This window comes from Vanellus vanellus (genome assembly GCF_965231255.1).
Source record: "Vanellus vanellus genome assembly, chromosome: 22".
Taxonomy (NCBI): Eukaryota; Metazoa; Chordata; class Aves; order Charadriiformes; family Charadriidae; genus Vanellus; species Vanellus vanellus.
The window spans coordinates 5928538-5941101 of record NC_138927.1 but is presented as its reverse complement, the minus strand read 5'-3'; the positions used below and the strand labels follow the sequence as shown (position 1 = coordinate 5941101).

Sequence of the window (12564 nt, the reverse complement as noted above, 5' to 3'; positions counted from 1 at the left end):
GAATAAATAGTCTGATACCTTAGGAGTACCTTGGTTTGACACACAGGCCTCTTATTTTCTCTTTGAGATGCAGCTTTGAGAATGACAAGGATCCTTAAACTCCAACCTTTATTTTCAGTGTGAGACTTTATATAATAAAGTGGAAACCTATTATCCACAAACTAGTTTCTGTGGCCCGCAGTGGAGCATGTCACAATACAGCAGAGACCCTTGAAATACAAAAGAAAATCCTGTTAAAAGGATAAAGCTTCTCTTGCATGTAAACTTTTAAAATCAACCCCCCCCACAACGCTGGCTTCCAGAACAATCCTTTCTGTGCAGGCTCATACAACCCACCTAGGGAACGAGACAAGATACATTTTCCAAACACGGCAAAACATACATCAAAACATTCTTTGCAGATGTCCATTGTTCAGTGCAAGTATTATTTTCTCTGCTCCTCTGTGGAAAAGCAGTTTTACTACACGATCGATGACGGCACCTTGAGAAATACGCACAAGCAAACGCTTGGTATTCCTGACTTCAGGCAGCTGCTGCGCAGCGGGTAGGATGAGCAGCAAGAGGAGATGTCCTCTGCAGGTGCCTCTGTCCTTTACTTTTGCTACAAAGAGGAAAAGTCCATCGTTCTTAACAGTCCTCGTCTGCTTTTTCTTCGGGTTTGCAAAGGTGGCCGTAGATTTCTAAGCAGCCCCTGTATGGGTAGAAAGTAAATTTAGGTGACTGAATATTTACATAAAGTACTCTGGCTGGAGGAAACGGGGAAGGAGGACAGATGCTATTTCTGAAAAGTATTTCTTTAAAAAGGATGGAAGAAAAATAATTAGGAAACACTTAAACTGGCTCGGTACGTGGTCTTGTGAGCGCGTGGACCTAGCCCAGCCCGTCCAGAGCCCTTGGCAAACAAACCAGCTTTAACAGAAGGGAATGTAATTTTTGGTGTGAGCTGTGGGAGACGGCAGCTCAGAGCCATACTTAACTCTGAGGTCCCCGGTGCGAATGTGAAACTTAACGAGGTGTCCTGATACACGAGAAGCATTGACGCTGTCGCTTCCCGGGAAAGCAATTTGTAGATTGCCAGGAGTTAAGAGACTGCGCTGTGCCGCACCCAGGCTTAAACCTGTGATTTAGACCCGTGACTTAGAAGGACCCTGAGCAGCAAAGACGGGGTTGTCGGGATTTGGTCTGAATTGTGAATGCAGTTACTCTTGTTAATAAATGGCCGGTGACACGACAGGCTGAAACAGAGATCTCTTCCCCTGTGCTTACCGTGCTAAAGTCTTACCTGGATAAAAGAAAACTGTACCTATTTGTGGTAGGGAATATCCTCCCATGGTGTGCTTGCATGAGGAGGTTTGAGTGGAGAAGGGGGAAAAAGTACTAAAGTAACAGTGAAGATACAGAAAATGGCTGAGTGTGTACAGCTGAGATTGGACTATCACATGACAGTGCCAAGTTTGGTGAGTAAAATCATCCACAAACTTACGGACATTTTCTGGAGCTTTAAAAAATCCTGTGTATCAAAGAAGACCTGAGTGAAACCAGCAGTAGGGAGTGATAGGCAGAAGGCAGTTCTCTCTCACTGAAGAGCACCCACAATGGTGTTTCCCAAACCTAAACCTCAGCTCCTTTCCACATATTCCTAAGGAAACCGTTGCCATGCCTGCTTCTTGGGAAGCGACCTCCCCTCCTTTGCGTCCAGGGATTTCCAGCAAATCCCTATTTGCTGGATGGCAAAGGGTCTGGAGTTCCCACTGTGCCGCCCCACCAGATCCCTTGCTCCCACACTGGCCGCATGCCCAGGAACCAGGAGCAAAAAGATCATGGTGTCCCATAGCTGTGTGACCATCAGCCTCTTCTCCACCATCCTCCTCCTCCCAGCCCCTCCCCAGCCCCTCCGCACCGCAGGGATGAGACACCAACGGACTTGTAGATGGAGAGTTCCCGGTGGAGGCTGGTCCTCAGCTCCTCCAGTTCCTGATTCTTGCGCTGCTGGAGCTGCACCCCGTTCTTCAGCTCCTTCAGCCTGTCTTCCAGCTCCTCAACCTGTTCCTGGGGAGGGAGAAGATGAGAGCGGATTAGCAGGGGAAGGAAGGCTGTCCCAGTGCCTGTGCTCAGCTGCTGCCCACGATCTCCTGGGGGAATCTGCCTGTTGATGGTGTTGGTCTGGACAAAGCCCAGCCGGGCTGATGGCTGTCCAACCACCACCTTAAAAATCCTCTGAAAAAAAATCTTTGTTTCATGACAAAGGTGGGAGCTTGGGCTGGGATGTGATGTGTTGGGTCCTTAAGCTTCACTTGGGTGTTTGGTTTTGTCCCGTAGACTACTTTGTGTGTGTTTGGAGAAGCTGTCAGGGCTGTATAAACCTATGAGTCAGGAGAAGATAAAAAAAAGGAATTTGGAAAAAAGAAAATATGGAGGCGCCTCAGGGATGCCCCGAAGTCCTGTCCTCCAAGGGACAGAGCACCCTGAAATCCAAGACGAGCAGTGTTGCGGGCGCTGGTGACCTGGTGCCCAGCTCAGCAGAGAGGAGAAGCGATGCAAGGGACACGCCAGCTTCGAGAAGCTGCTCAGAGCCAGGCTGGGAGGAGGCGGCGATTACGAGCCGAGAACAGAGAGTGTTGAAATGGGGGAGATTAATTGCGGAGCCTCTTTGCCAAATGTGCTCTTGTAGATATTGAATTGCCGTGTCCCTCAGGAGGAGGTGGCGGAGGGGGGGCGATGCCTGGCGCAGCCAGAAATAACCCTCTCGGGAGGCAGCCGGGGCTGCGGGCGCAGGGGGTTGAGACCCTCCTGGCAGTGGGAAGGGCAGGATCTGCCCCAGCAGGGCTGGGCGTCAAAAGAAAAGCCACCTTTCTTTAAAAGCCACTTTTCCAAGTGCCTTAGCCCAGCAAAGTGCACCTCAGTGCCAAGCTGTGCTCCGCGGCATCGCTCAGCTCTGCCACCGACCCGCTCTGGGAAGGAACCCCCCTGTCCCCTCTGCCTTGTCCCTGCTCGCTGCGGCCATTTCTGAGGGGCAGGTCAAACCCAAGTGAGAATATAATTAGGAGAAAGCTTTTTTTTTTTTTTTTTCCCAGCAGCTAATCGGGTGAAGCCCCAGCCCTTTCCCACCGCATCCCTGTAACCTCGGGTTTGCCCTTCGTCCAGGGGCCGCTGCTTCGCCTGGCCCGTGCCGGGGCGGGGGATGCTTTTGACTTCAACCACCAGGAGATATTCCACCTCCTGACCCTCCTCATCCACGCCGCTCCTCCCCTTGGCCCTACGAGTGAGACCTTCAGCATCCACATTCCCCCAGCTGCCAAGAACGACTCCCACTCTCCAAATGAGAGGGTGCGAAGGGTGCCCAGCCGGGGCACGTACCCGGTACTGCCCGACCTCTTCATCCCGCTTCTGTTTGACGAGGACGATCTGCTCCTCCAGGCTCCGGTTCTGCAGCCGCAGCCGGCTGACCTCCCCCTGCAAGGGCCGCAGGGCTTCCTTCATCCCCTGGATCTCCCCCTGCATCTCCTGCAGCGCCTTCGCCCCCGCCTCCCGTCTCTCCAGCAGCCGCAGCAGTTGGGGTTCGTAGTGCTCCTCCAGACCCCGCCGGCTCTCCGCCACGAAGCTCTCGAACTCCATGGAGAGCCGGCGGCTCTCCTGCAGGTACAGGTTATCCTGCCGACATGGCGGAGTCTCCAGCCGCTGCCTCAAAACCTCCTTTTCCTTCTCGCAGGTCTCCTTCAGCTGGGACAGTTCACCGGAGAGTTGCCCAGCCTGGGTCTCCAGCTCGCCCCGGTAAGCAGCGTGCTGGGAGAGGTCGTGCCGCCGGCTCTCCAGCTGGTATTGGCACGCCACGCACTCCTTTGTCACCTTGAACAGCTTCTGCTTGATCTGCCGGATCTCATCCTTCAGGTTGTCCCTCTCCAGCTCCACCTTGGCCAGCAGCCGGCAAGCTGCCTGGATCTCCTCGTGGGCATGGCGGATCTCCTGCAGCGCCGGCTCTCGGAGCTGGCCGAGCTCCGCGATCAGGCTGTCTCTCTCTTTCTCCAGCTGCTCGACGGCTTCGATGCATTCTTGGAAGTAGTCCCCCAGCTCTTGGAGGGTCAGGCACTGACGCTCCGCACCGTCCGCGTCCAGGGGGCTGCCTGCCCCCTCTGCATCCATATCCAGCAGGATCCCTGCCCCGTTTGCATCCGCGTCGGCTGGGATCCCTGCCCCGTCTGTGTCCATGTACAGAGGGATCCCTGCTCCATCTGCATCCATGTCCAGCGGGATCCCCGTCCCACCTGCATCCGTGTCCAGCAGGATCCCTGCCCCATCCCCCTCCAGTGGGATCCCTACTCCATCTGCATCCACGTCCAGCGGGATTCCTGCCACGTCCACGTCCAGCGGGATCACAGCCCTGGCTGCGTCCTCATCCAGCTGGGGCCCTGGCATGTTTAGCTCCAAGGAAGCGTCCCCGCCGTCTGCCTGCAGCTCCCGGCAGGCATCCGGGCTGCCCCCGTGCAGGGGTGTCACCCCCACACCCACCGCTGGGTCTAATGGGCTGCGTGAAAGGTCCGGGTGCGGAGCAGCGCCTGCAGCCGCTCCCTGCGGGATGGAGGATGCTCTGGCTTCATCCAGCTGCATCTCTGGAGGGGGCTCAGGCTCTGCCATCAGGTCCCTGGAAAGGAGAGGAGATGTGAAACAGAGCAATGAGTGTAACAGGTCTCAGCCCTTCCTCTCCGCCCTGCAGCAGGCTGAGCCGGGGGATGCTCTCGCCGCGGCCCCGCTGCTGTGACCGTCCCCGTGTCACCCAAGGGCTGTGCAGAACAGGGCAGGGCTGCGCTTGCACGGTCTGATGACAACTTGGACTAAAACTGTCGGGTTTGGCATGGGCCAAAACGAGGGAAGAAAACCCTCTTAAAGTGACTGCCCACAGAGGAAGAGCGAGGGATGCAAACCTGGACCCCAAAACCAAGAGCTATCCCAGTGCCAATGGGAACTGCCCACCGCATCACAGACAATCTCCCCCAGTGGCACTGGTGTGACCGGAGAGACGGGAGCAGAGCTGCTGTGCCCGTGCCAAAAGCTCACACCCGGCGTGTCACACACCCAGCGCACCGCCGGCACAGGCACTTCCACTATGACTTGTGAGGATTTTAGCAATGTGGCGTAACCTCACGGCAAGGGAATGTGCTGCTAAAGCGCAGGCGGGCTCTGGCATGGCTGGGATGGAGGAAAGCACCGCACGCACAGCACCCGAGCGAGCGGCAGCTTCTGCAGCAGGAGCCCGCCGAGCTCCGCTTTGCAGAGTCATCCGATCCCGTCATTATCCCCAGCCCCGGTACCTGCAGCTGCCACCAGCAAATACTCGCGTCTCACATTCTCCCGGGTGCTATTTGGGGTAGGATGGAGAGGACAACCCTTGAGGACGAACCGGGGCTTTTCCTACCGCTTCCAGGAGCTGAAGCCGGTGGGATCGGTGGGAGGATGCTCTCACCTCCCGGCCACGCCGCTGAGCTCATGTCTCGTCATCCCCCAAGGAATGAGCGCAGGCTGGCACTCGCAGGCAGCCCTCGGCTCGCGGCAGCGGCTTTAGGGAAAGAACTGATTTTCACTGATACTTTCTCTCCTAATAAGGTAGTTTTCGGCAGCGATGACACATCGCAGCCTCGGACCCAACGGCCGGTCGGCTGGAGAGGGGGCAGCGCCTGGAAAGGTGGGGAAAGGGCTCCTCTTCATTTTTCCTCGCTCTCCTCCGGTGCCAGCGCTTATTTTTCAAAGTTCTTGGCTCTGCTTTGCATCGGCAGGGCGGGAGGGGAGGACCGCCATCCCACCCTGGCAGCGGGGCGCGGGGGCTCGCTCCCACACACCACCCCTCATCCCAGGGCCCCCCCCAGCACTCCGGGGTACCCCGGAGGGGCCGTTCCTCCCCTCCCCCCCAGGTCACTCCGGAGGGTCCAGGGATGCTCCCCGGGTGCTTAACCCTGGATCCCCCCACCCCATCCCTGCACCCCAGGCTTTGGCAGCCCCCCCGCCTGCCCCACACCCCCCACCTCGCCAAGGCTCCCGCACCCATGGGACCCCTTTGGCGGACACCAGCCCCTTCTCCTCTTCCCTCCCCCCCCCAGCTCACCCGGGGTGGGCTCTTACCTTCCTCCCCTGGAGCCCAATGCCTCCGGCTCTGCACTGCACATGGGCTTAGCATGGGGTGAGGGGGGGTTATTAATAAACAGGGCTGGAAATTAGACTCCGCGGAGCAGCCGCTTTGCCCGGCCACCGCCTGCAGTGCCAGCTGTGGGCGGCTGCCTTCCTCCGCCCTGGGGAGGAGGAGGAGGAGGAGGAAGAGGAGGAGGAGGAGGAGGGCGGGGAAGGCCAAGCCGCCTGCATCCCTAGCAGAAGCAGCCGCAGGGGTTGGCTGCAGCCAACCCGCATCCCTGGGGAGCATCCCCCGCCGCCCCCCATCCCGCTCCGGCTGTCCCCACTCGTGATTTACGGTGGAGATTGGCTTTGTGCAGCCTCAAACCCTCCCGCGATGCTCTGGGCTCTTTCACGGGATTTGGGGGTCCCATCCAGCCGGGGTCCCTGGCAGGGCACGGGGGGGATGGGGACAGCGGAGGGCCCCGGGCGGTGCCCCCTGGGGCTGTGCGGGGTTCGCCTCCGACGTGGGCGGCTGGAAGGGGAAACACCGGAGGATGCAGTGCATGGCCGCCAAACGCCGCGGCCTCGTCCCATGCACGGGGTGGGGCGGCACGGTGATGCACTCCCCGTGGTGTTTATTAAAGCATATTAATTAATGTATTAAATACCAGTAAGTCAGGGGTCTTTAGGTGACGCAGGTTGGCCCTGCAAACACCCCAGTAATGGCAGAGCGCGGCCTCCGCTTCCCCTTCCACCCCTAGCCCCATCACCGCCTCCCCTCTCCCCTCTCTTTCGGGGATGGAGATGACGGTGTTTCTCTCTGCAGAGCCCAGTGGTGGCCGTGGCCGCGGTCCCGGGCACCCGGCAGTGACGCTGCCCTCGCTGCTGTCCTCACTGCCCACCGTCCCCGCGGTGGCTGTCCCCATCCTCCCCACCCCACGGCACCCTAAACCGCCCCTTTGGCGGTTATATTACCAGCATATATTTATATAAAATGCATATTTTAGGTATATTGCCGCCTTGGCACGGGTGCAACAGCCCAGCCTGGGCTGGCGGGATGGCCAGTGGCCTCTTGGCCCGGCTGCCCCCCTTTGGTATTAGAGCCAAATGAGCCTACCTCTGCCAGGGCCCGATCCTGCCCGCTGCCACCGCCGCCGCGGCTCAGGAAGTTGGCACTCGCCGCTCAGGAAGTCGCCAGCTTACGTGCCCCAAAATCGCCCAGCAACGCACGCACCACAGCTTGCGACATCGCCCAGTGCCACCCCGTCCCCACGTCACCCTCACCGTCACCTTGCCCATGCCTCGCTCGCCGCCGGGCTGCTGAAATCAGGTTTAAAATAACTGCGCTTGTCCGTCTCCCAGGAACAGTGCTTTAAAAGGAAAAGGGAGATTTGGGTGGGTTTTTTTTTCTTTTTTTTTTTGATCCTGTTGCTTTTTTCAGCACGACCCACCTTTTTTTTTTTTTTCCCCTCTCTTTTTTTTTTTTCCCCCATGAAGCGCCTCTATTTGTGCCGAGACTTTTGACTCAATGGGAGAGGAATGCTGTTAATTCGCACAAGTTGCGTGTATAAATATATATCTCGAGCTGAAACTGCCAAGGGGAGAAACCAACCTGCGGCTCGTGCGGGCTGGGTCCAACAAACCCTTGTAGGGGATGGAGGGGACGATGGCAGCGGCGCTGCCGAGCCCCGGCCGGGGTTTATCTGATGAGCTGCCAAGGGCAGGGTGGGGATTGAAGAGGCTCAGCTGTTCTCTGCTCCGTAAGCGGATACCCCGGCCCCGGCCCCGGCGCGGGGCTGTTTTGTGGATATAACCAGGCAACGGCTGGCTCGGGTGTCAGCAGCCGGACCCCGACGCGCTCGGCAGAGCCCGGCCGCCCACGGCACGCGCTGGGTCCTGCTGGTGTGGAGAGACGCCGTCGCCTGCAAACCGGCGTGGACTTTGCTCCAGTAAACAGAGCTGGCGGAGAGTTATCGGCGGTGCTGCCGGAGGGGAAAGCAAAAGGCAGGAGAGTATTTGTGAGGCGAAATGTTCCGGCTGTTAGAATAAATGGTGGTGGCTCCGGTTGCTGCCATGCCTTGCCGCTGCGGTGTCCCCGGCACAGACCTGGCGAGCGGCTGAAGGGGTTGTGGGTCACTTTACCTCCCCTCTGGTGACCTGGTGCTGCTGTCCCCCTTTCCGCTGGATTTTTCCTTGCCGTCACACATGGCGGATCTGCCCCGGGGGCAGGGACGGAGCCGGCACCGCAGCCTTGCCACCCTGGCACCACCATCTTGGCACTACCATGGCCGTGTGAGGGCTCCATCCCCCCACAATCTTTAGGGACAGGCTCGGGGTACCAGGGATGCTCTCCCAACTTTGGAGCCTCCTTGGCCAGAGGCTCTGGCAACGCTGGTGGCACCGCGGAGCACCCAGCCCGCCCAAACACCAGCACCGATGGAATTTAGCCGCGGCGAATGTGGGCGACGCTGCCAGCCCCGTGCCCTCCGCACGTGTGTCACCGCGGCTCTGTTTGCCGCAGGTACAGGGGGTCCGGCTGCGGCAGGGCAAGCGGTGCCGGATTCGGTCCCCCGTGCTCAGGAGCTGCAATCTGATCTCAGGGGGAAAGCGTGATTCATCGCTGGAGCCGGGAGCGCTTCCAGGGACGGATGCTGGCTCAGAGGCTGGTGGCACCATGTGCCAGTTCCTGACCTGCCTGCACAAGGTGGCTCCTTTGCCCCGGGAGCATAGGGGGTCCCCAGATGAAGCCGAAGCGGCTATGGCTGCACAGGGAGGGCACATGGGGGCATCCGCCTGAGCCTGGGGGGTTGAATGCCACTGGCCATTTGGGAATAACTTGGCTCACTTTCCCTCCTGCCTCAGTTTCCCCAGCTGAGAGCCGGGGGGGTCCCCTTGGTGCCCCCCGCCGGCAGTGATGCAGGGCTGCCATGGGGATGCCGCTGCAGGAGCCGGCACAGGGTGAGCACTGCAGCCGAGTCCCAGGGCCCAGCACCTGGGGGGGCTCGTCACGCACCCACCACAGAGGTGCTGGACCCATCACAAAACTCCCCGTGCACCGGCCTGGGCAGAGAAGGTCGGGGCAAATCCTGCGAGAGGCAGGCAAGGTCACCCAGGACGACCAGAGGAGAAGGAGGAGGAAGAGGAGGAAAAAGAGGAGGAGGAGGAAGGAGAGTGCAGCATGGGCATGTGCCCAGCTGGGGCAGAGACAAAAGGGGAGCCCAAAGGCTCTGTCTGTCCCGCAGGGACCTTGAGAGCTCCATGGGAATGGGGCCAAACCCTTCCCCCAGGCCACAGGCGCCGGCGGCTCCCGCTTATCTGGGTGCTGGGTCCCGCTCTGCCCCGCAAGAACGGGGGACGAGGAAAGCGCTGTTCCTGCCGTAGCTGCTCCCGAGGGAGACGTCAGCCCGGCCAGGGGAGCGAAACGGGGACGGCTGGGGGGTCCGGCTGCAGGGATGGAGCAGCGGAGCCCCCCTCAGTGTGCCTGTGTCGGGCTCCTTCGGCTTTATCTCCGCTCAGCCCAGACACCGGGCTTTAAACATTTGCGTCAAGGCTGCCTGTCCCGGCAGCTCCCACAGCAGCCCCTGTGTGCGTGTCACCCGGTGCCATGGGCTTACCGGTGCCCCAAGCAGCGCTCGGCCACGCTCCTGCAATGCCCACCACGGTGCGCGTGTGTGTGCACAGCTCAGTGTGCACGAACAGCCCCGTAACAAGCAGCCGTGACCCCGTTATTAGCAGCCCTGTGCGCTTGTGCGACGGAGCTGGCAGGGGCCGATGTGACGGGGTCGGACACCTTTGGAGCAGCAGTGATGGACACCCAGTTTTGGTGATGTCCTCCTCTTGCCCCAGCTCCCTCCCGGAGCTGCCGGCCAGGCTCAGGCCGTGCTGGGGGATTTCACACCCCAGGTCCAGGGCTGCCATGTACCACCACCCCCATGGAGTGTCTGCCACCGGCCTGTGGGGCAAAATCATCCGATGTGTCCATGACGTCCCACACGGCACCCTGTGCCCATCGGGCACCGAGGCTGGGCCGACCTTCCCGCAGGCTTTCCCTTTGCATTGGATCCCGACGCTCACACAGGAGCCGGAGCTGCCTCTCGTGGCCACCTGGCTGGGACACTGCAGGCATGGGCGATGCTCCGGGGAGGCCGTGACGGAGCCGTCCCTTCCCAGCACGGGGGATCTGGGCAGGGAGCAACTGCTGCTATTTATTCATCACCGACTCCACGTACAACGCACCCAAGCAAGGAGCCCTTTGCCTTCGCCCTTCCGATGACATCTACGACCCAGGGACCCTTTTCCAAAACCCATTTTTCAAACAGCGAGCGCAGCGCTGGTTTTAAGCATCGCAGTGACCAGTCCCCGTGTCCCAACGATCGCTGGCAGGGTCACTGCTGCCCGAGCGCTGGCGGAGAGGGCTCGTTGCTGGGTTTTTCCATATCCTGGGGCGAGCGATGGGGAGCAGCGGCTCCGTCTCCCGTCCCTGTCCCCGCGGAGGGGGGATTTGGAGTGAGCGGCTCCTGCTTGGGGATGCAGCGGGGTGGGAAGCGGCACCCCCGGGGCTCAGCGGGGCTGGGCCGGCCGCGCGAGGACCTTGTCCCGGCCGCCTGCGAGTGTCGGAGGCGTTAATGAGTAATGAGGGAGCAGCCATCCCTCCCGCTGCCCTGATGAGGGGAAGGAAACGGGGGCAGAGGATGGGCTGAGCACACCCCAACGCCGCCGGTTGCACCGAGCCGGTGCCATCCCGGCGTGAGGGGCAGCAGTTTTGGTGGCTGCTGAAGCGCGTGATGCCGCAGCCGGTGTCCAATGTGTTTTGACACCCTTAGGTGCCATTTAGGCTGTCACCTCCCAGGGGTCAGGCAATGGGGGCCTCTCCGTCTCTCTGCCTCCCCTCCCGTGTGCCTCTGCCGTGGCCTCGCTGAGCTCCAGCCGGCTGCTCTCCCCGCGAGGCGCCCGGCATCCTTGTGACCATCTTGGCCGTGCAAGCGGAAAATGAGTTATCCAGCTGGGTACCCCGGCACGCTGCCGGCGCTGGGGCTCTCTGGGGAGAGGGTAAAGCTTTCTGGGGCTCTGCATGAAGGGCCAGTGCTTTAGGGAGCCCCTGGACCTTCCTTCTCTGCCAGGACTGGGACTGTAACGGAGGGAAAGCTGAGGATGACCTTCCTCTTCACTTTCCTCCTCTACTTTCCTCACCCGTCATGATGAGAGCTTTCCCCAGAGGGTAAGAGATACTCTCCCTCTCGCTCTGAATATTTGGACAATGCCCCATAACTGTGCAAATATACTTTTCAAACTGGTTCTGCTGCCACCTGAGGAGGGGCAAGATGGGAAAACCAGGATCTTTTTTTGGAGGTTAATGACTCGGAAGTTGGAGCCGGCAGCGGAAAGTCAACACAAACGCCCTAATTGGGGATTAGCTTTTCCCCAGCGCAGTTCACCTCGACGTGGGTCAGCAAAGCCCTGGAGAGCAGTGGCGTGCTCAGCCCTCGCCCTGGGAAGGAGCCGCTCCCCTGGGATCATGGGGGGCTGGGGGGTGCCAGGAAATCGTTGCCTGACTGTTTCAGCTCTCATTTAGGTCTCGAGTCCGGGTTCAGGGGGATGAAGGGGGGAAACGAGAGGCAGAGACACAAAAGCACAGCGAACCCCAAGCCCTTCTGCGGGCATCGCCCGGGATTTGGCATCACATCCCCGTCCCTCATCGCTGGTACCACTGAACAGCCACGGGATGCTTGGGTTCGCACAGCCCGCGAGAGACACAGTGCCGGCCCCTGGATCCCACAGGAGACAGCAACGTGCCGGGAAGCCCATGGGATGGACAGGCTTCTTGCTTTATAAATGCTTCTAGGCATTTCCAGCGGTTGGCAACCTCCCCCGGGCACATGGCCAGGCTCTCGCCAGCCTCCGGGAAGGATGCGGCTGAAATGCAACGATGCGGCTTTTCACATCAGGAAACGCATCCGCGCAGGGACCCAAACCCGCCTGAGCCGAGAGCGTGGAAATGCGGCAGAAACCACCTGTTTTCTTGCCGGGGGCTCACGGCCTCCGGCTTTGCCGCCTGTCCTGCCACCGACCTGCTCACTGCCGGGATGCGTCACCGCTCCGGCCCAGGCTCTCGCGCATCCTGTTGTCCCCTCGCAGCCGAATCTGCATGGTCATGCTCCTGAGCAACGCAGGCTTGTAGCAAGCGGAGAAATCTTTTCTGAGAGCCGCTGCCATTCCCGGGCAAGCTCCCAGGCGCGCTCCCGGCTGCAGGCAGAGGCTCATAGAGCCACGTCAGGCGGCTGAACTCCCCCTCCCCGTGTCATTTCATTTTCAGGAGCTGATTTTTTATTAGCAACAAGAAGCAGCGTGGCGCAGGGTGTTTCACGGGAGTGTGTCGGTGGCCTCAGGTACACCCAGGTCGGCCACTCTCAGGGAGCACTGTGTCCCCCCGGGCGCTGCCATCGGCGGTGACATGGCAAGCGTCAC

The 12564-nt window shown here is 60.1% G+C and overlaps 1 protein-coding gene across 1 annotated transcript; it reads right to left on the bottom strand.

Moving 5' to 3' along the window:
• Window positions 1–91: 91 nt before the first annotated feature.
• Window positions 92–4625, bottom strand: SYNC (syncoilin, intermediate filament protein). Its single transcript, XM_082494118.1, has 3 exons — window positions 3358–4625; window positions 1925–2049; window positions 92–691 (listed from the first exon to the last, which is right to left on the bottom strand). Exons 1-3 carry the CDS (start codon window positions 4603–4605, stop codon window positions 628–630), a joined length of 1437 nt encoding a protein of 478 aa, XP_082350244.1. The 5' UTR covers window positions 4606–4625; the 3' UTR covers window positions 92–627.
• Window positions 4626–12564: the final 7939 nt, after the last annotated feature.